Here is a 20674-nt window from a genome sequence, read left to right on the forward strand (position 1 = left end):
CTATTTTTTCACATCTTTAGCCTGTGTAATTTCCTCACCCTGCATTTAAAGCCAGTGGTGTGAAAATCAGTTTAGAAAGAAACTGTGCCACAGATGGCTTGCCTTCAGGGAAATTATGCCAAAAGGAGTTCTGTTTTAAGCAGGTCAGAGCTACAGAAGTGAAAAATAAATAAAACCCAGTAATTAAGAGTAAGATTTTCAAGGACGTCATCCTAGACCCTGGATACAAAAGGGCTGGGTCTCTCATTGACAGCACTCTGCAGTTTAGCAAATAACGCAGAGCTTTCACTCGCTGCTCCACTTAAGGGGATGATGCCCTTTGCTTACTGGTGTTGCAGCAAACTTTTTTGTGATCATCATTGACTCCAAAACATTATGAAATCAGAGGACTCAATAAGCCTGTGCACACACAAATGAAATATCACACCATTGGTGCTATCATAGTATACATCCATGCATGACAGCTATAAACGTTCATATGCTTTGATTCCCAAACAAAATTGATCGTGGAACATCCAGATGATTCACAGTCGTCTATTTATTGTAGTTGACAATGCCCAGCCGACACGTGTTTCGTCAGGGTACAAACCCAAGACGACTTCAGGGCTTCCCGGCGTGAAACAGAAATTCTATGTCTTAATGAATCACTTAACCGGTGATCAATCCATCCCGGCTAAGAACGCAAAGTGTCAATTCCATAACATCTAATGGACGGATTTATCATAAAATTCCAAATGCTCCAAATAATTGAAATTCCAAGTTAATATGCACAACGGGGTTGTTCAGCCGACTATGGCCCCAGTAGTCAGGTTCAAGTGCACCAAGTCAAAGTATTCTGTGAAGGCAATCCCGTGTGTCTACTCCATTCGAAAAACTTGTGGTCAATAAACCGGAAGTGAAATCAGAGGATGTTAATTAATGCTGGCTCCTCGCCCATTTAACTTTAATACAGGTCTCCTAGTTCTTGATGCCAGCAATTTCACTTTGAGGGCGGTTAGTAGAGCCTGCTTCCTCCAGAGATCATTGAAAAGTTTGTGCCAGTCGGCATGACTGCGTCATTTGTTGCATACAGCTTATTTCCTGAGAAAGACACTTTGTGAGGTTACCCTTGAACATTAATGAAATCTGGTGGCAAGACCATGGATACTACCAGCGCTTGTGTTGCATGCATTATTAAATACACAAGTGCCCTGCCAGCCAACAAGGAATGTGCTTTGCTAATTATGTACGGGATACCGAGGTTGTCTTCTCATTGCCTATTTTAAGGCGAGGGCAGAACAATTGTCAACTATGAGCAATATAGTTCCCATTTAAAATGGCACACTGCCGTTTTTGTCCTGAATGATGATGTCCACTCCCATTGCCAAAAACTGGAATGTATCTTCCATTTGTAGCATGTGTGGCTGTAGATACACATTCTCTGCATACACCTGCTATCTAGTGTTTGGCTCAGATGTTGCAAGTTGTTTTTCTTCTAAGTAGTCTTTTGAGTCGTCACAGGATGCATTGTGAATCCTCTCATAGTGGGTAATGCACATTGGCTTCAACTCTATGTTAGATTGTTTGTTTCCGCCATTGGGTTCGTACTTATACTGACTGGGCTCCGAGATGTGACTGGTATTCAGTATTTTTTTGTTTGGTGTTTTGTTTGGGCCCACAAGGTGAAAACTTTGGCTCATGTTATCTGAAAAACCTATTTGTTGACTGCTTCGCCTCTATTTGACACCCTCTGGAGACTGGCATCCAGCTTCAGAGCCCCAAACTCCAGGGTCCCAGCACCCTTATCAGGCACATGCCCTCTTCACCGGTCTTCGACACCAGAGAATGTGGAGCTTTAAAGGGTTATGGATTAGACGTCCTTCTAGTTTTGCTTCTGGTGCCATGTTAATTACCCATTGTTTGGACCATCAGGGAGTTTGTCATGGCTGCCTCTTCCCATACTACAGTGACTCATGTGAATCTTGCCTTACCTTCCACTTGAGAAAACCCTACTGTACTGATGGCGAGGCTTTGTGCACAGCAAGATGCACCAGCAATCCATCTCCAATACCCCCCCCCCCCAACATCTTAGGCTAACAATACCCCTTCAGTGCAGAGGAAGGAGAAGACACCATGCCTTCTAGTATTTCGTTGCACCTAGGATTTGGAGCGGCTCTGAGGATTTGAAGTAGCCAATCCTGTAAAGACTCCAAGAGGAGCTTGATGGGAGGTCTCAGCGCCTGTTTATTCATACAATGACAGTGAAGATTTTGGCCAGACTCCCTCTACCAAAGCCAGCAGAGACTTTGCTTCAAAGGAGGAGGTTCCAGCATAGGAGGCTCCTCCCACACCACCAGATCTGATGTGCAAGAGGCAGGGACAAGGGTACTAGCCCTTCACTTTATGCTCCACCACTGCCATGCACATGAACACCACACCTACGGCGTCCACGGCAGTCCTATGAGAGGTGCCCATGGTCTTTCTCTGACCCAGGCAGCCCCCCCCCCCCCCCTTGGCCCTGCTGACCCCTATGACACCACCATTGAGCCGGGCCTACAGATGACCCCTGGGGATGACTAGAACGCCAATCTTCTTGGTGATCAATACGTCGATCACTACCTTATCAGGACATCTCCCCCTGACGACACCACAGCATACCATAGGTCATTCCGCAGGCAACCACTTTTCACAAGGCGGACATGCACGTCTTCCATGAGAAAGAGGACTTTCTTGTTGAAACTTTCTTGAAATCGGTGTGGACGGTTCAGTTCCTGCCCATGCTTAAGGGCATTCTTAAGTCCGCCCCGGAGTCATTCAAGGAGTTTGTCAAGGCAAAAGTAGTAAGATCCAGGGTGTAGAAGTATAATCCCTCCCCCAGGGATCCTGTCTACATCAGAGGCCATGTCCCCCTGACTCCCTAGGCGTTTGTACCACCCGCAAACAGGCCTCTGCTCAGGCCACAGGCGATATCCTGCCACCTGACAAAGAGAGCTAGAAGCTTGATGCAGCGGGTAAAAGGGTGGCCACAGGGGCAGTTTCCATTGATGCATAGCCAACTCTGTAGGGAAACTCTTCCCCTATGACAGGTCACAGAGAGAGGAGATGCTGGTGAAAAGATCCCTGAGGAGTGCAGACAACAAGGGGAGGAGATAGTGTCCGAGGCCAAACCATCTCCAACACCAACATCTGTTGCACCATGGATGCCGCGGAGACAGCCTTCCAAGGGGTTAACACCAGCGTCCTCCTCGGGGTCAACACCAGCTCTTCCACAGACTGGCTCTGGATCTCAGGATTTATGTCAGAGGTCCAGCAGCGTCTCCTCAACCTCATATTCAATGAGGTACACCTATTTGGGGATAGGTTAATAAAATGCAGGAAAAAATTAAGGAGGACACCAACATCGCAGAATTAATGGGTGCCCTTCAAACTCCAGCTTCAAGGGGATCTTTTCGGGGGCAGCAGCCTAGAGGAGGAGCTAAGGCTTCTTCCTCCGACCAGCCGCAGTGCTGTTAGAGGCAATAGCAATCTTTCCACGAACAGATGGGTAGGGCTTAGATGCAAAAGGTGTCTACCGAGGCAACAACAGTAAGGCCAGGAGTTATGGAGGTCCTGCTAAATTGGCCTCCACCTCCAAACAATGACTTGACCTGCCACCACACCCCTCCAGTCTCCACCCTATGCACATCTTCTGTTGGGGAGTGTAAGGAAATGCCTATTTTTGTATGGTCACCCCCAAATTTTTCGACTGATGCTGCTGGTTGTTTGACTCTAAGAGTGCACTGAGGCCTGCTAACCAGACCTCTGTGCCAGTACTCTGACCCTACACGTTTATGTTGACTTGTCTATACCCAATTGGAAATGGCTAACTTATCTGTAAGTCCCTTGTGTAATGGTACCCAGAGCATGTAAGTTAGAGGGGTACCCCAGTGCTTGCAGCACTGATTGTGCCATGCTGGAGGTCCCTCAATTAAAACTAGTCCCCCAATCCACCACTTCAGACTGGCAGAACAATTGTGCACTGCTAGCCCAACTTTAGCTTTAAATGCAACGGCAAAGCCACTACTTCCCCTGGACATCTGTGTAAGTCACCCTCTCTGGCAGGCCTATTGAGCCCTAAAGGCAGGGTTGAACACATGACGCAGGCAGGATGTGTACTTTACACGCCCTGACAGTAAATCACGTGCAACCACCGTTTTGTTGGTGGAAAGACTTGGTCGCCACATTGACGTGTACAGAGTTGCACGCTGGAACCTCAGCTGTGCTTACTCCTGAATGGTGCAACCAAAGTGGGCACTACAAGTTATCAAACTACTTGTTAAATTAAGTCCAATTGTATCTCAAGTCGAAATTAATGTGACTGGTTGCAGTGTGCAGCTTTAGCAAAGCTGCCACTATGTTACCTTTAAAACCCCTGCGCCTTCCCTGGCACACATGGAGCCTGCTCCATGAGACCGCTTTCTGACCTCCTGGAGAGACTTGCTAATCACTCTCAGGAAGGAGAACAATGAGGGATTGCAGGTCATAGAGGTGTCATCTCCCTCCTACAGGAAGCCACTTATGTGTTAGCTCCAAAAGGTAGTCTTCCGTGGTGAAATTGCCTTTGTAGAGTAATGGGGGACACCAGGAGGGACGTCTGCTCCATTGTTGAAATAGACAGGCTGGCACAGGGAGCAGAGAGGAGAAGCCAGTTGCCAAATTGGATTCCCCAGGGGCTTGTAGCCCTGAGGTAGCCACACCCGGGTGGGCTAGTGAGGTCTGTACATCAGGAGAGGAGTCTGGCCATCTTGGGAGTGGACAGAAGGGTGTATCCTGGGAACACCAGATACCACACTTCACAGAAGTGGTCATCAGGTGGGAGGGAACTTGGTAGGCCATTGACTACCAACCGCATAAAGGGGCCCTGAGGGGGCTTCCGAGTATAAAGAGGGTAACCCTAGCACCCAGACCGCAGATCTTGACCGGCTCGGAAGAAGGACCAAAGGACTGTCCTGCTGCAACGAGGGACCAACAAAGAGAGGCTGCACGGACGGGGACTGCAGCTGTTGCACCTGGTGACTAGAGAAGAGAAGGGACTGTGCCTGCTGTGTCCTGCTTTGGGAGAAGTTGCCAGAGCCCAGTCAAACCTGGACAACTCCAAGAGCCAGCTGACTGGCCTCCTGTTCACAGCACAGGGACGCTACAGCTGAAGAAGCCTGCAGGGGCAAGTTGGTAGCCCAAAGTCTTCAAACCGTTGCCGCCACCACTGTGCAGCACCAAGGACGAAGACCCAATGCACAGAGTTACACTCAACTTCACTGAGCCCGGAAGTGTTGTTAGAGAGTCGCTGGGACCCTCAGAAGGAAACTTATCGACCCAGGAAGGATTGGCCTGTAACTTCGACAGCGGGCAGCTGGTAGTCCAGTGGCGACTAGACTTCAGCCAGACCGGAGAGGACTTTGTCTGATGTCGATCCTGCAAACAAGACCCCCTCACCATCTTCATGGATAAAGGAATCCCAGCTGGAAGATTCCGTCAACCCTCTAACATCCACAGCATCTTTAGCATCCTTCATCCCTTGCATCGGGACCACTCCAAGGAATCAATTGCAAGACTGATAAAGTACCTTTAACCTCTGAAGGACTACTTCACCTGTAAATGTAACAGTTCTTGAGGACCTTGCTGGTTGCCCTGACTAGCTCCCTGCCGGAGTGATCGCCCCAAGTACTTCTAACCAACTGCAGTGACACTCACCTAAGTTTTCCTTGAAAAAGTTTTTAGGTGTGTAATTCATTGATTTTGCCAAGGCTGGTTCACAGTTGAGTGAAAGTGCACTGATTTATTGTTGTTTGTAAAATCTATATTTTATTCGGAAACCCTCCAGTGGATTTTTTTTCTTTCTGGTGTCTAAATTCTTATAAAAATATGCTCTATTAATATAAATTGGTTTGGTCGAATTTCTTGAGTGGCTTGTCGATTCCTTCTTCAATTGTTTTGTTGCTGTTTAATTGCTTAACGCTTTTTCCTCTGTGTAAACTTTGCTGCTCAGTGCCAAAGCTACCCAGGGTTGATCTGAGGGATTTACAGACAAAACCTACTAGACCTAAAGGAGTTGGCAAGCGTATTAGACGGTGAAGTAACACAACCACACCATATATTACACCCCATTTCCTCACGGGGAAGCTGCATGATTTCCTCCCCCCAGAGAGGAAATCACCTCAGTTCAGTGTATTCTCACAGTCGTTCGCAACAGCTACTTCCTAGGACTTCTCATGAACGCTTATTCACCCACTCCCCCCCAAACATCCACCATGCACACATACTCTCAGCAGAGAACATCTTCGCCTTCTCCAGGATGAGGTGCAAGCTTTTCTCCTCAAGGGTGAAATAGAGAGGGCACCCGCACCCATGGGGTAAGGGCGTAAATTCTTTTTACCTCCTCTTTACCAAGAACAGTTCCCTCAGGCCAATCATGGACCTCAGGCGCCCCAACAAATACATCTTGTCAGAATGTTTACTCATGACAAGCCTGTAGGCTGTCATTCCTCTGCTCCAGCAAGGCAACTACGTGATGGTGTTAGCCCTCAGTACACAGACTTTAACATACCCACCTCGCCCACCTGCACTACCTCTGCTGTGGGGTAAGTGACCAGCACTACCAATTCAAATGACTGCCCTTTGCCACACTTGTCCTGCAAAAATGGCCCAACCGTGGCCTTTGTGCAATACCCTGACATATGTAAAGCACCACATGGTCAACCCCACACACGTTTTCCTAACTCTGTTGTGTGGATATTCTAAGCTGTCAACAGGCTGTGGTTGTCCAGACAGTGCTCAGAATATCTGCCCCATCTACTGGCTTACTCCCTTACAGTTTAAGCAGAGAATGTGCATCTACAGCCAAACTGCCACACATGCTACAAATGAAAAATGTTACCCTGTAAGCATTTGTTTTTAGCGTGTAGTGCCCTTGATACACATTTCTGCTGGAGCTGCAGTAGGAGCATCTATCAACTGAGCACCCCGTTTGGGACTGATGGCCCAGCTCCTCAGTGCTGTGGTTACACTGTATGCAAGATGTAAGGCTGTGCAGTCATTTAGGCCATGACTTCACTGGCATAGCTTTAACCCAACCTGTCGGTGAAATTCTTATGATCTTCCAAAGAGATTCCGGACTCTGGATTGGTTATGTATGTGTAGAACAAAAACATTGATTTCAAGTCTCCAGTTACATTATAACAAATGGCAGGCACAGAATCCGACAATGACAGGTTGACGGGGAAGACCCGTGACCCTGAACTCTGTCACCCCCTTGAGAGATGTGCTTTAGCACACCCTACATGCAGAAACGGAGCACCTCAAAATGATGGCCATTATTTAGGTGTTATGTGCAAACAGTGAGATGCTGCAATAAGGCCAGACCTGGTAAGAAATATCCTCGGTCACAATAGGGGGTATTGTTACTGCTGGGCTGTGGCATTGTTACTGTGCCCCTACCTGGCAGCTTATCTACAATAGAATATGCAAACTTTGGTATGTGCTTAGAGCTTACGGTGCTCAGAGAACTCTTTCCAGTCCACTCTAAGATTGGAAGGAGGTGGCAGGGTTGCTTCTTGTAAACGTTATTGATGTGGAGAAGTGATATTGGAAAGAGGCACGGTGGGAACTCATGTTCAAGAAGAAATACTGAAGTGCCTGTCCTGCGTGCCCAGCATAGGTTCAGATCTTAATACAAGCGTTGCTCCAAACATGCTTCTCTGACTTATAGTGAGCTATTAGGCTTTTTGATATTGCATGCCGTTCGAGCGTCTTGCTCTGATGTGCAGACACAAGCACCAATTCTGCTCATTGGTTTGAACACACCCAGCCATATACAAATGCCAAAGATGCACACAGTAAAGAAAGTAACACATAAGAATGCGCGAGACAAAAACACTCCTTTGTATCAAATATCTATTGGATCAAGGGATAGTTATTAAAGAGCTTGTATGAGCATCAACAGGAACAGCAGTTCTGGGTTTGTTGCTTACACAGTGATCTGTCCTACAGCAGTTGGATATTAAATCACTTACTCGTACAATACCTCTTCACATCTACCATTGAACCACTAAATATAGGTGAAGCGCTTTATCTGTTCTTTTCTCTTAGCTGAAAGCAAATGTGCATGTACAGCAGAAGTTTTATTCTCACTTGCATACATTTTAGGGAAAATGTACTTTGAGCATTGTTAGTGACTCTGAATGCAGTCACACAGTGTTTGGATAAACCCAGTAAAACAGATAGATTTGACAAGTTTGATGCTAACCGTGTATTAGATGTCAAGGGAGAGACATTCGTTTAGATTGACTGGAATCTTCACAACTACAGGCAACACCCTTGACTTAGAGGTAGTTCATAGGGAAGGAAAATCACAATGTTGCAGACTCCCCACCCCCAGCTTCTAAGACTACTCTGTCAGGTTGAAGTCCATTATCCTTGATTTAAGCAGTGATATCTTTCTTTCAGCCTCAGGAAGGGGCAGCTATAAAACTGTATTATGTGTAGTGTTTTAGAGAGTGTGGACAAAAGCCATTTCTTACCATGTAGTTCTGCACAGTGAAATTGCCAGCACTAAATTGAGTCTAATCCAGATAGCATCACACAATGTGGTGACCTTGTTCAAATGTTAGCACTGGCCAAGGATCTCTTAAGAGAACATCATCAGATGAACACAATTGTTCCCTTGAATCTTGCTTTTATTTGTGCAACGTTCTCTCTTCAGATACTCCGGCCCATTCTCCTTCCCCACATTATTGTCTCTCTCATCTTCAGTTTACTGAGGAGGAGCTGGTATTGAGAACAAAGAGTAGGGGCATGTATGTATGTACACATAGCACTTGGGGAAAAGCAGGCTGCAATATTGCAAGTTAACGTCCTGACATCTTCTCAGACATGGCAAAAAATTGAAGATTTGGACTGTTCTGCAAATGCATCATGGAGAGCCAGCGGTGAAGTAATGTGTTCCTTTTCTGTTCTCCCCGCCTGACGGGCATTAGAGAGAGCTGTCGAGCTGCGTGCACTCTTGCGCGCTTCGCCCAATTAGCTCCAACGGAACAGATGAGGAGTGCGCGCAATGAGACCGCCCTGAGCGCTTCGCCCTGTTCCCTGGAGCCAGGGGCGGGGCATGGAGCTCGCAGCAAGAAGATAAGCAAGCGGGCAGCCGAGGCGATGAAACTAAAAATAGTCCGGTAAGATCATCAAATATGGGTCTTCATCCTTTCTCTCTTGGCAAGCTTTCATGCCCATTTCGATGACCAGAAACAGTGAAGCATGGGGAGGAGGGGATTAGAAGCTGCCTAGGATTGCCAGGTGAATCACTTGTCGTTGCAATGTTTTTCACTTCCATATTTACACCTCATAGAAGATTTGGTGCCTTGGTCTATTGTTATGATCCTTTCGAAACATGATATACTGGAAGCTATGTTATTACATCTTTCAGGCGCCACCTAATGTTGTACTAGAGACTGTGTGGTCTGGTGTTGTAAGTGCAAGACTGATAAACTATATATTGCGTTCAGTTTGTGTCACAGTGACAGGGTTGGCAGGCTTCTGTCTCACAGCAAACACGGCCTCTGCATGTCACTTGACATTGATATAAGATTAGGCAGTCCTACAAGTTCACATGTGCTCCTTTTTACCCGAGGAAATAAATGTCTTGTCTTGCCAGAGAGAGAATTAAAGTGCCAGTCTAGGTACAGCAAAAGGAGCAACTAATTGTATCTTAACCATCTAGAATTTGGACAAACTAGCAGGTGTGTGTGTGCTTGAAGTGTCGCTTCAACCCCCACTTCCCTCTCAGTTCTAGCAGGGTCAGGAACGAAATTCAATCTCATGGTGGCATTTTAACCATTCCCCTTCAAAGGTGAAGGTGTGTGAAGATAGTCATGAATGGATTATTACAATTTCCAAGTATTGTTTTTATAGGATTGTGGGTTTTTAGCAAAATTCATCCAGTTTGACTGTCACATTTGTGAATCCAACTATGGGACAGCTCGTGGGTTGTCCTTCTCAAGATGGCGATGTCCTTCAAGGCATCTTTACTTTACAATTCTGTGCCTTCAGAGTTTGCCACTGATTTCCTTGTAATGCCCATCTTGTGTGAGTGTTCTACCTTTTGATAATGCTAATGTGATTATCGTGTGATTTCTAGCATACGCCCACGCTGCCACACTCTTTGACTATCACCTTCTGCTTGTCTGCCTTGCATGAAACTATGATTGCCTGACTGAGGTAACCAAAGTCTTGCATTAAATGTTTGCTTACTCATGAACTTTTCGTGAAGGCTTCAAAAGGTACTTCCTGTTTTCCGGTCCTGGCCCAGAAGAGCACACTCTTTTCCTACCTCTTCCCTTGGCCTGTGAGTTGTGTGCAGTGTTACCCCTGCTGCTATTCAGCCTCCTCAAATAGATTGTACCATTTATTTGCTTTTGCCTAAAGGAGCTGAGCAGCAGCCATGGGGCATTCTGCATTGTTGATGCTTCTCAGTCACTTCAGGCAGATTTCACTGCTGTATGGCTCCTTCCGAGCTTTGCGTTTGCATAATATCTCTCTTCAGACTACAGTGTTGATAAGCTACCCCAGCCACACAGCACTGGTCCTTAGCTATGCCCCAGCCTACATTGTTGCTTTGATGCTCATTGGTTGGACTGCACGAATGAGTAGCTCCTTCAGGCACTCTACTCTCTTACTTGTGGCCCTGCAGATAGGCTTTTCTGTCACTTAGCCCCTTCAGGCACATAATACGGTTGTGCAGCAGCTAACTTCAGGCTCTTCTCTTTTGGGTTCACTTCACTGCTGCTCCGCCATTGTAGATCTACAGCACTGTTGCTTTGTTGCAGCCGAGTCGTTTCTCAAACTACACCATTGAATAGTTTGTGTCGGGCAAACTAATCCATTACTTTATTTCACCCCAGAATCTTGTCTGCAGGCTGTACTGGTCCTCTGCTGGTTATAAGCACTTGTTAACAAGCTTCATGGTGCTCCGCAAATTCCTCTGTTTTACAGCGGCTCAGTGCTTGCTGGCAGACTGCACAAATGTGTTCTTGCTTTTTACTCATTAAAGCAGTGTTTCTTTGATGCTGGTAAGCTCCTATAAGGAGGGAGCACTATTGTTGACACATTCTGCACTCACCATCAGACAGAGTGCACTGTTGCTTTACTGCTGCTCGGGCCCTTCATTGGGTAAATTGCTTAGTTGCTGTCCACCCTATGTCATCAGAGTTTGCTGCTGCTTTCGCTCAGCCCTGTTTAGAAGATTGCACTTTTACATTGCAGGTGGCCAGACCCTGCTAGCAGCATCCAGTGCTGCTGCGCCCCTTCAGGAAGACTGCACCGATGTTTTGCTGATTCTTAACCATACCAAACTGTGCACCATGTGTGTTTTTGCTTAGCTCTTCGTGGCTGAATGCCTAGTTGTTGTGGCCAACTCTGGTTGGCAGACTGCACTGCAGCTTTGCTTTACAAGCATGGATCTTCCATAGATTCACATGCTTGAGGCATTCCCCTATGTCAGCCCGGAAACCCTTGGTAAGCAAAGTTAGCATAGCAGTGTGCATATACAGTCCGATACCATTAAAAATAGGAATGGGAATTTACTACTTGTAATTGTCCACCTCATTTATGACCCGATCTTCAGACAGTTAGGTGGAGAGACACAGAACTCCACTCCCTCTCAGAGGCTTCGCAGTTCAGATTTTGTACTGCACGTCTGGTAAATGGTATGGAACTTTCTACTCTTGAAAAGTGATCTTTTCAAATAATTTTCAGCTTTTTGGTCCCTGGTCTGATCATCTTTTACCCCTTTGTGCAGAAGGTGAGTCTCTATCTTCTTTTTGTGGTTATGTGGCTAATCCCAAAAACATCTGTGACATCATGACAAAAGCAATCCAGGAAAGAAAAGCCTCTTGAATATTTGTGAGTCTTGTGAAGCAAGAAATATGTTTGTGGAGGATCCACAAACTAAGTATCTCGTGTTTGTATAAGGATGTTCCTGCTACAAAGAAATAAACCATTTGTAACAACCAATAAATAGCCAGCCACTCTTCTAATTTTTCCTTGCTCCAGAAGCAGGAGAGCAAATAAATGCAGATTAGAGACAACTCCAGTTTCCAGAGGCAAAACTGAGAGCAGGAAAAACAACTCTGGAAGTTCAGGGAAGTAGATCAAGACAGGCAAGAGGGACAGTAGGCGTAGGAGGAACAAGAAGAGCCAGGGGGATCTAGAACAAGCAACCAACATAGAGCAACTGTGTGATGTGCTGAACCACTTCTCAGTACCCCTAACCTATGAAGAGGTCAAAAGATTGGATTAGATAGCGCAGGAAGTAATCATAGCAATGATGAGTTAGAAAAGTTGCATACAACAACTACGCTGAAATGACTCCAACCATGTTGGTAAAGCATGACAAGGATTATCAGAAAACAAACTCCCAGTATTGGGAGCCAAATTGTCAACATCCATGGAAAACTGCCAAAGAGAGGCGTTAGACAGACACCAAAATCTTGTTAGCGACCGTAGAAGCATGTCCATTGTTAGCATATTTACTCGGAAACAAGCAGTGCACATCTAACACTTGTGTTCAGTAGAAGAATACCCCTAACGAACAGGACACACATTCTTAATACCAGAACCCACCCTGCTAACTGTAGGTACATACATCTCCCGGCCATCAGACCAGACGGCATGCACACCACAGCCCTGTCCTTTGCCGGTCAGCAGTCATGAGACACTCGCATCAGTCAAGCTTTGGTAAACCGGAGAATGCTGACTGGTACATGTTGAATGGAGATGTACCTGACAATTCTTGACAATCTGCTCCTCCTCAAAAATACTTGGTTGTTCAGGCTGCTGACTATTGAATTTCTTAGTAAAGTAAGAAGCGCGGCTAGAGAAAGCTCGTTCACAGTTCTTTCATATGGTATGTATCCTTCCCAGTTAATCAAGTACTGACGATTTCCTTTGAAAATATAAGGATCAAAAATTTCTTTAATAATGAACTCTCCATAGCCAGCTACAAGGATAGGTTTAGAAGGATAAGATGTCTTTTTCAAGTAAGATGCATGTGTGGGTTTTAACAGGGATATATGAAATGAAGGATGTATTTGCCAGGTGGGAGGTAATTTGAGGCGAACTGTGTCTGGGTTTATGATTAGAGTTATGGTGCAAGGACCATAGAAACATAGAAATACATTTGATTTATGAATTCTAAAACAAAAATGCATGAAAAATAACCAGACCCTATCCTCTACTTTATACTAGGCTTGTGTCTTTGGTCTGTCTTGCCCAACCAGTTTTCAAGTTTGAATGAAGATTGGTTTGAGTCTCTTTCACAGTCCGGTGCAAATCTCGAACTGCAAACTCTAGTGCCATCTTACATTTTGGCTCCATGATCTGTGCTGGTTCCTCTTCATCAACTGCGGTCCCAAAGTCGCTGGCACAGAAGGGGGATTTGGTGCTGACTCCGGTACAACCTGGGTCTGCTTCCTCTCAGCCAATACTTACATTCAGCGACGCATTCATTTTAAACTCTGATGGCCACTTGGTCTACGCCTTGCTCTTGCTCACCATTGGACAGGCAGGTGTGCAGATGCCACATAGAGTGTGGTGGTCCGAACTTAAGCCACCGGGATGAATCCTAATTCTTTCCCCATGACCCCTTGGACAGGAAGTCGAAAAAGATTGAGGCCTTTGGAAAACAAATATTCTCTAAAACCATTCAAGATGCTAAGGATACAGCCAAGTAAGTCTTTCAAGCTCGCCTGGGTAGTGCAAATTGCTTAGAGCAAGCTATCTGATAGAGACTTCTAGCAGCAGATTCCTTACTTTTGAATTTCCCAGGCATAAGGCTGTATCCGGAAACTTTTTCTCGAGCAATACCCCTTGCGCGTCGTGCCGCTCCATTCAACTCTGTGTGAGGTCCGTAGCTTCGGCTATGATGTCACAGTCACCTATATAGACGCCACCCAGATGCACGGATGTCAGTTCTTTTCTTTCTGTGCCAGTTAAGCGACAATCCGGGAAGAGCTACTCCAATGTTGCTTTTTTGGCAGGCCTTTCTTCGACTTTTTGTCTTCCGTGAAATTTTTTGACAACTTCGTGTGCGAGGATGTCTTTGAGGGAGACAGGGTTCAAGCCGTGCGGTGCCTGTCACCGCATGATGTCGGTTATCGACCCCCACCTCGTCTGTCTCTGGTATCTCAAGCGCGACAATGATTGGAAGTCGTGCTCGAACTGTTGGGCTATGACTCAGAAGAACATGCGGGAGCAGGCTATGAAGCTCCTTGCGGCCCAACAGTCGACACCATCGAGCACGACTCCACGGACATCCCGGTCCTGATTGAAGAAGAGGAGGTTGCAGGACTGCTCCAGGATCCCAAAGTCCTTTTCGTCCAAGCGGATCCTGCGCAACTACTTCTCTAAATAAAGAATTTTACGAGGCCATGCGGCTTGTTTTTGAGGGGGCCGACCCCTCTGGTGACCTCTCAGATCATCGAGGCCTGAAGTGCCCCCATTGGATTGGACGCCGTCAGCTTCGGCCACGACGTTGGTGGGGCCTCAGGAATCCGATTCCGCGTCGATGCGGGTGGTGCTATCGCGACCTCCCCCAATGTCGGACCCGAAGTCAGTGCCCACCGACAGTGTCATCCCCAACAACACGGAGTCGGAACAGTGTCGTTCGAAGCCGATTGAACCCAGGGGTTCTATATTGTGGCCTGAAATCTTTGAAGATGTATTAGGCTTGGGAGAGGAATGGGAGGGGTCTACGGCCCCTTTGGAACACCAGGATGATTCTGCGGAGCAGATGGACTGGTATGGGGAACTTGGAGAAGCCAGTGGGCTGGACACTTCCCCAGATACTGGCATGCTCTCTCCGCCAACTGTGGCTACGGAGGAGAGGGTATCTTATGCCATTGTGGTTAAGAGGGTGGGTGAGCTCCCCGGACTAATCTCCTGACCGAAGTGCTTCAGCCTGGAGCTTCCACCTCTAAACCCCTTTTGCCCTTCAATGAAGCACCTACTGATGTCTTTCTAGGCACGTAGTCCAAGCCTAGCACGGGGACTCCTGTTAATAGGACAATTGCACGCCGCCATCGTCTGGCTCTGGATGACCCAAATTTCCTCCGCCAACTCCCACCCTCGAAAGCTTGGTGTTGCAGGCTTCTACATCCCAGGATGTGTTCCCTTCTGCTCCTCCAGATAGAGAAACCACGAGGCTGGATTCACTTGGTAAGAAAATGTTTTCTTCCTCCAGCCTGGCATTGCGGTGAGTGAATACCGCATGTTTATTGGGCCGTTTTACCCATTCCTTTTGCTGTCACAAGTCCCGGAGGAGGCCCTGGCTGTGCTATCTCAGGTAATTAATTATGGGAGCGATGCTGCAAAATTCGCCATAAAGTGTGGCCTTGACATGAGTGATTTGTTGGGCAGATCGATTTCCAAGACAGTGGCCTTTAGGCGCCACGCCTGGCTTAGGACAACTGGCTTCTTGGGTGATGGCCAGGCAAATTTGTTGGACATGCCATTTGATGGAACCCGTCTTCTAGGCGAGAAGGCAGACTTGGCCCTAGTGAGGTTCAAGGACTCTCGAGCTACAGCCAGATCCTTGGGCCTCTATTCTACGCCTAGTGACCAGTCTAGCTTTCGCCCCTTACGTGGCAACAGAAGGGGTTTCCAGCCACATCAGCCCTATCCCAGACACCATCCTGCACAGATTTCCCAAGTCATGCGGGGACGTGAATGTGGTTCATTCCGACCTAGGAATGGAAGCCAGAAGTCATCAGCCACCCTGCCCTCGGCAGCGCAGCCTCCAAGCACCCCCAGTCTGACTCTGCAAGACCACACCACTCCCGTTGGCGGGAGAATTCATCATCAGCTAACCCGCTGGAGGTCCATAACATCAGACAAGTGGATCTTGCAGATCATTCAGGAGGGCTATACTCTGCCTTTCCTTTCTTTTCCTCCTCCCATTCTGCCAAATCAGGAACGGCTGACGGAGAATCAATTAAAATTGATCCAGTAGGAAGTTACAGCTCTCTTGGCCAAGGGAGCTATAGAGAGAGTCCCAGATTCAGAAGTAGGCAGTGGCTGTTATTCCCACTACTTTCTGATTGCCAAAAAGAACAAAGGGTTGGGACTCATTTTAGATCTTTGGACCATCAGTCTCTTCCTCAAGAAGGAGAAATTCAAGATGCTCACTCTAGTTCAGGTCTTATCTGCCCTAGACCAAGAGGACTGGATGGTAGCATTGGACTTGCAGGATGCGTATTTTCACATTCCCCCATCCTTTCGGGCCACAGGCTACCTGTGGCTCTTTCAATTTACCATGCTCCCCTTCGGCCTTGCCAGTGCCCCGCTGGTGTTCACCAAGGTGATGGTGGTGGTCACAATTCATCTGCGCAGGTTAGGGGTGTCAGTCTTTCCCTACCTCGACGACTGGCTGTTGAAGGCGTCTTTGCCCCAGGCTGTCGTCTTTCACCTTCAGACTACGGCGGACCTCTTGCATTTGCTGCTGTTCTCTATAAATGTGCAGACAACAACACCGCCATATGGTACAACAACAAGCATGATGGAGTGGAGTCCTGTTCCAGTAGGCTTTGCAGAGAAATATAGAAACCATAGACAATCCATTTTGTAATGTCGACTTTGTATCAGCAAATATGGTAATAGCTCCAGGTTTGCAGCGGTTTAGCCAGAATACATAAGTCACTCCACAAATGCCACCAGAAATCTGCTGAACACTTTACAGAACGGGTGCTCCTTACACATTCGCAGCGTGTTAACAATTAAATCCAAATGCTCCAACAGGAGCAAAAAGGAGGCTGCAAGCCTGGAGCTGTTACCATTTTTGCCGATTCGAAACGACATTACAAAATGGATTTCCTATGGTTACTATAACCTCCGCATGCGGATATACAAACAGCAATATGGCAATGTGCGGACAAACCAAGGGTAGCGGAGTGCAATTTTTAGCGAGTATGAGTCGGCTCTTTGGGGTAAGAGAGACATGAACTGACCTGGCATGCCCCTTATATATATATGGTGTGGCATAATATACAACCATGTGGCTGAATTGTGTGATGAAAATATCTCTGCATCATGAGTGTGACAATTGAGAATCTGAAAACATTGTGTTCGAGGCATATGAGCTGCAGATTACACACTTGTGCATAGATTGCCATCTGGTTTTGGGCCCGGATGTTTGCAGTTTGTTTTTCCTCTTGGAAAGTCTTTGGAAGTCACGATATCGGTGACTCCTCCTTTGGATCGTATTGCGCATGGGCTTCAGCTCCATCCTCAGATGGTTTTTTTCCGCCATCGGGCTCGGATGTAATCTTCGCGCTCCGGTTCGGAACAGCTTCCAGTTCGACGATCGACGCACAATCCTCACCCCAAATCGCGGTATTGTTTCGATCGCGATTTCCCCTCTCGACGCGCCTTCTCATAGGCACAGACCTCAGGTTCCAGTCGTCGACGGCGGCCTTCGGGCCTATCCAAGCTCCGGTCCTGGCTAATGGAAAGGACTCCATTTAAAAAGTGCCCTCGATGTGGGTCCAAATTTCCCCACACCGATCTCCACGAGGTATGCAATCTCTGCCTCTCCCCTGAACACGAGGCTCGAGACTGTCCGGCATGTAAGTCCTTCCGGTCCAAAAAGACTATTCGGGACCGAAGAGCCAGAAGAACCATGGCACACTCCTCGGCGACGATTCTGGACGACATCTTCGGAGAAGGCGTCGACGCTCCAGAACAGCATTACACCGACGAGGGCCTCGTCAGTGCTTCCGAAGCCGACGACACAGATGTGGAGGACATCACCCCGGCGCAGAGGGTCGTGAGTACTGATCCACCCCCCCCCCCTCCCCCACACCCTTGCCGGCACCGAAAAAGGCTCCGGTCACGCCTTCGCCTCCGGGCCTAGGCAAGACCAAGGACACTGCTTCCAACACCGCACCTTCGGGCCCGGTAAAGAAGCCAAGCAAGCCCTCCGGCGGCTCGGGCTCGAGCCAGCCTACCGTCGGTGCCAATAAACACGCTTCGGCACCGAAAAAGAAACCGGCCCCCATCTCGACACCGAGCCCCGCACCGAAGCACTCGGGGTCGAAACCCAGCTCTTCGGTACCGACCAAAGCACACAAGGCCACCGGCACCGACACTTCGAAGCCGAAACCCATCTCGGCGCCGACCAAGCGACCGGAGGTTCCCAAGCCGGGTTCCAAACAACGAACCGGCACAGAAAAGCCTAAAAAGCCAACGGCCCAACGCCTCCGGCGCCGACGGACCAAACAACCTCACCAGACCTATTTACACCGGATCCCTTGCAAAAAAACTCACCAAGGATCCAAAAACTGGACATTTGACACTCTCTACCAAAAAGAGACATTTGGAGAAGCCTGCTCCTCCACCTCCAAAGAGGAAGGACTCTGCTACCTCTCCTTTCAGAATACCTTCCCCACCTCCACCCCCCCCCGCCTTCTCCACCCCAACCTCATCGTTCTCTGTCTCCGACCCCTTCTCCAGACGATGATGATCAGGGGGACCCATATGATGACATAGGGGATGTGCCCCAGGACCTACCCACAGGGGACCCCACCCCTACAGGATCCCCAGACCCATATCCCTGATATCCCCAACGTCCCACAAGACAATCTTTACCCTTCCAGACCTTCTCCACCAGAAGACTCATTGGGGTTCAACCATCTACTGCAAAGGGCGGCACACTATCACGGGGTAGACTTGCATACCGACCCCGTGGAGGAAGATTTCCTCCTTGACACATTCGACACCACACATAGGTCCACCTCCATATTGCCTATGCTCAAAGGAGTGGTAAAGCATGCGCCAGAAGTTTTTAAGGACCCAGTTAGGGCCAGGGTCATTAACCCGCGCATCGAGAAAAAATACAAATCTTCCCCCAAAGATCCCTCCTACATCAGAGGGCCAGCGCCACTAGATTCTCTAGTGGTATCCATCGCACGTAAAAGGGCAAACTCCCAGGCGTCAGGCGAAGCACCACCACCTGACAAAGAATCAAAACGGCCAATATATGGCGTATCGCCAATACTCAAGCGCTATTGGCCAGATATGACAGGGCACATTATGACGAGTTAGAAAGCATAATGCACCACCTCCCTGAAAAATATAAAGCTAGGGCCAACGAACTAATTCAGGAGGGTAAAACTATTACTAATACCTTCATACGTTGCGCCCTAGATGCAGCAGACACAGCCTCCAGGGCTATCAATACCAGTGTCCTCCTCCGTCGCCATGCTTGGCTAAGGATATCAGGGTTTAAACCGGAGGTACAAGCCTCCATCCTTAACCATCCCTTTGACCAAGAACATCTATTTGGTCCAAAAGTGGATGAGGCCCTAGAAAAAATGAAAAAGGATACTGATACGGCAAAATCCATGGGAGCGTTGCAGTCACACCCTCCCAGACGCTCCTTTCGCCGCTCTTCCTTTCGAAGTACGTCTAGAGGCTTCTCCTCAGACACCGCGTCCACTTCATACAAATCAGTCCACCTTCACAAGGGGTTATCAAAGAGGCGGCTACAGGGGTAACAATAACAAGGACAGAGGCAAAACAAACACCGCCCGCTCTGCCACACCGCCTACCCTATGACTTCCCCCCCTATCCCCTCAGACCATCCCACTCCGGTCGGGGGCAGACTCCAAAATTTCCTTCCTGTCTGGGCGACCATCACCTCAGACAAATGGGTAACACAAATAATTTGGTCAGGCTACTGCCTAGAACTAAAATCTACCCCCCCAAACATTCCACCCAGACAACGCCCAATGTCACAAGAACATCTAATGTTACTAAAGCAGGAGGTAATCTCCCTCCTACAAAAACAGGCAATAGAACACGTTCCTAACAACCAACAAAACATGGGAGTCTACTCCCTATATTTTCTCATACCAAAAAGGGACGAGACTCTACGGCCCATCCTAGACCTACGGCCCCTAAACAGATACATACACTCAGACCATTTTCACATGGTAACGCTTCAGCAGGTACTTCCACTTCTCTCCCAAAATGACTTCCTCACCACTTTGGATCTCAAAGACGCTTACTTCCACATTCCAGTGCACAACGCTCACAGAAAGTACCTAAAATTTGTAGTGGACGGACAACACTACCAATTCAAAGTGCTCCCGTTCGGAGTCACGACTGCGCCACGAGTATTCACCAAGTGCCTAGCAGTCGTTGCAGCACATCTACGAAGACAACACATTCACGTCTTCCCATACCTAGACGACTGGCTGATAAAGGCCAAATCATACAATCATTATGTACAACATGTAGGAGAGTAGGGTCTGCTTTCTATGTTCACCCCCACTTTTTGCTTTTGCTTCACTGGTTTTCGACTTAGATGTGGCTGTGGGCCTGCTAATCAGACCCACAGCCCAGCTGTTCTCTCTCTAAATTCATACTATGTACTTTAGGTACATAACCCAATTGGTAAGGATCACCTTCTAGGGCCCTGTACAGTGTACTTTAGGTACCCAGGGCATAGGTGTACCCTAGGCCTACCAGGGGCTGCAGCATGTATTATTCCACCCCTGGCTGGCCTTCCATTATGACACAACTGGCTGATCACTCAGCTGGGGCAAGGTCGTGTAATCACCCCTTGCTTAGGTGTAGTATTCCTATACCTCAAAAACCAAAGGAAATGATGGAC

General features: G+C 47.8%; 1 protein-coding gene across 4 annotated transcripts in view; it reads left to right on the plus strand.

Annotated features, from left to right (window-relative positions):
- Positions 1-20674, plus strand: part of CAMTA2 (calmodulin binding transcription activator 2) — a 1245102-nt gene that overhangs the window by 1026428 nt on the left and 198000 nt on the right. For all 4 annotated transcript variants that reach the window (XM_085638475.1, XM_085638477.1, XM_085638474.1 and 1 more), the window contains exon 18: positions 8991-9182. In XM_085638475.1, the coding sequence (XP_085494601.1) occupies positions 8991-9182 (192 nt within the window). The remainder of the gene's footprint in view (positions 1-8990; positions 9183-20674) is intronic.

Source organism: Triturus cristatus, chromosome 12 (assembly GCF_964204655.1).
Source record: "Triturus cristatus chromosome 12, aTriCri1.1, whole genome shotgun sequence".
NCBI classification, from domain to species: Eukaryota; Metazoa; Chordata; class Amphibia; order Caudata; family Salamandridae; genus Triturus; species Triturus cristatus.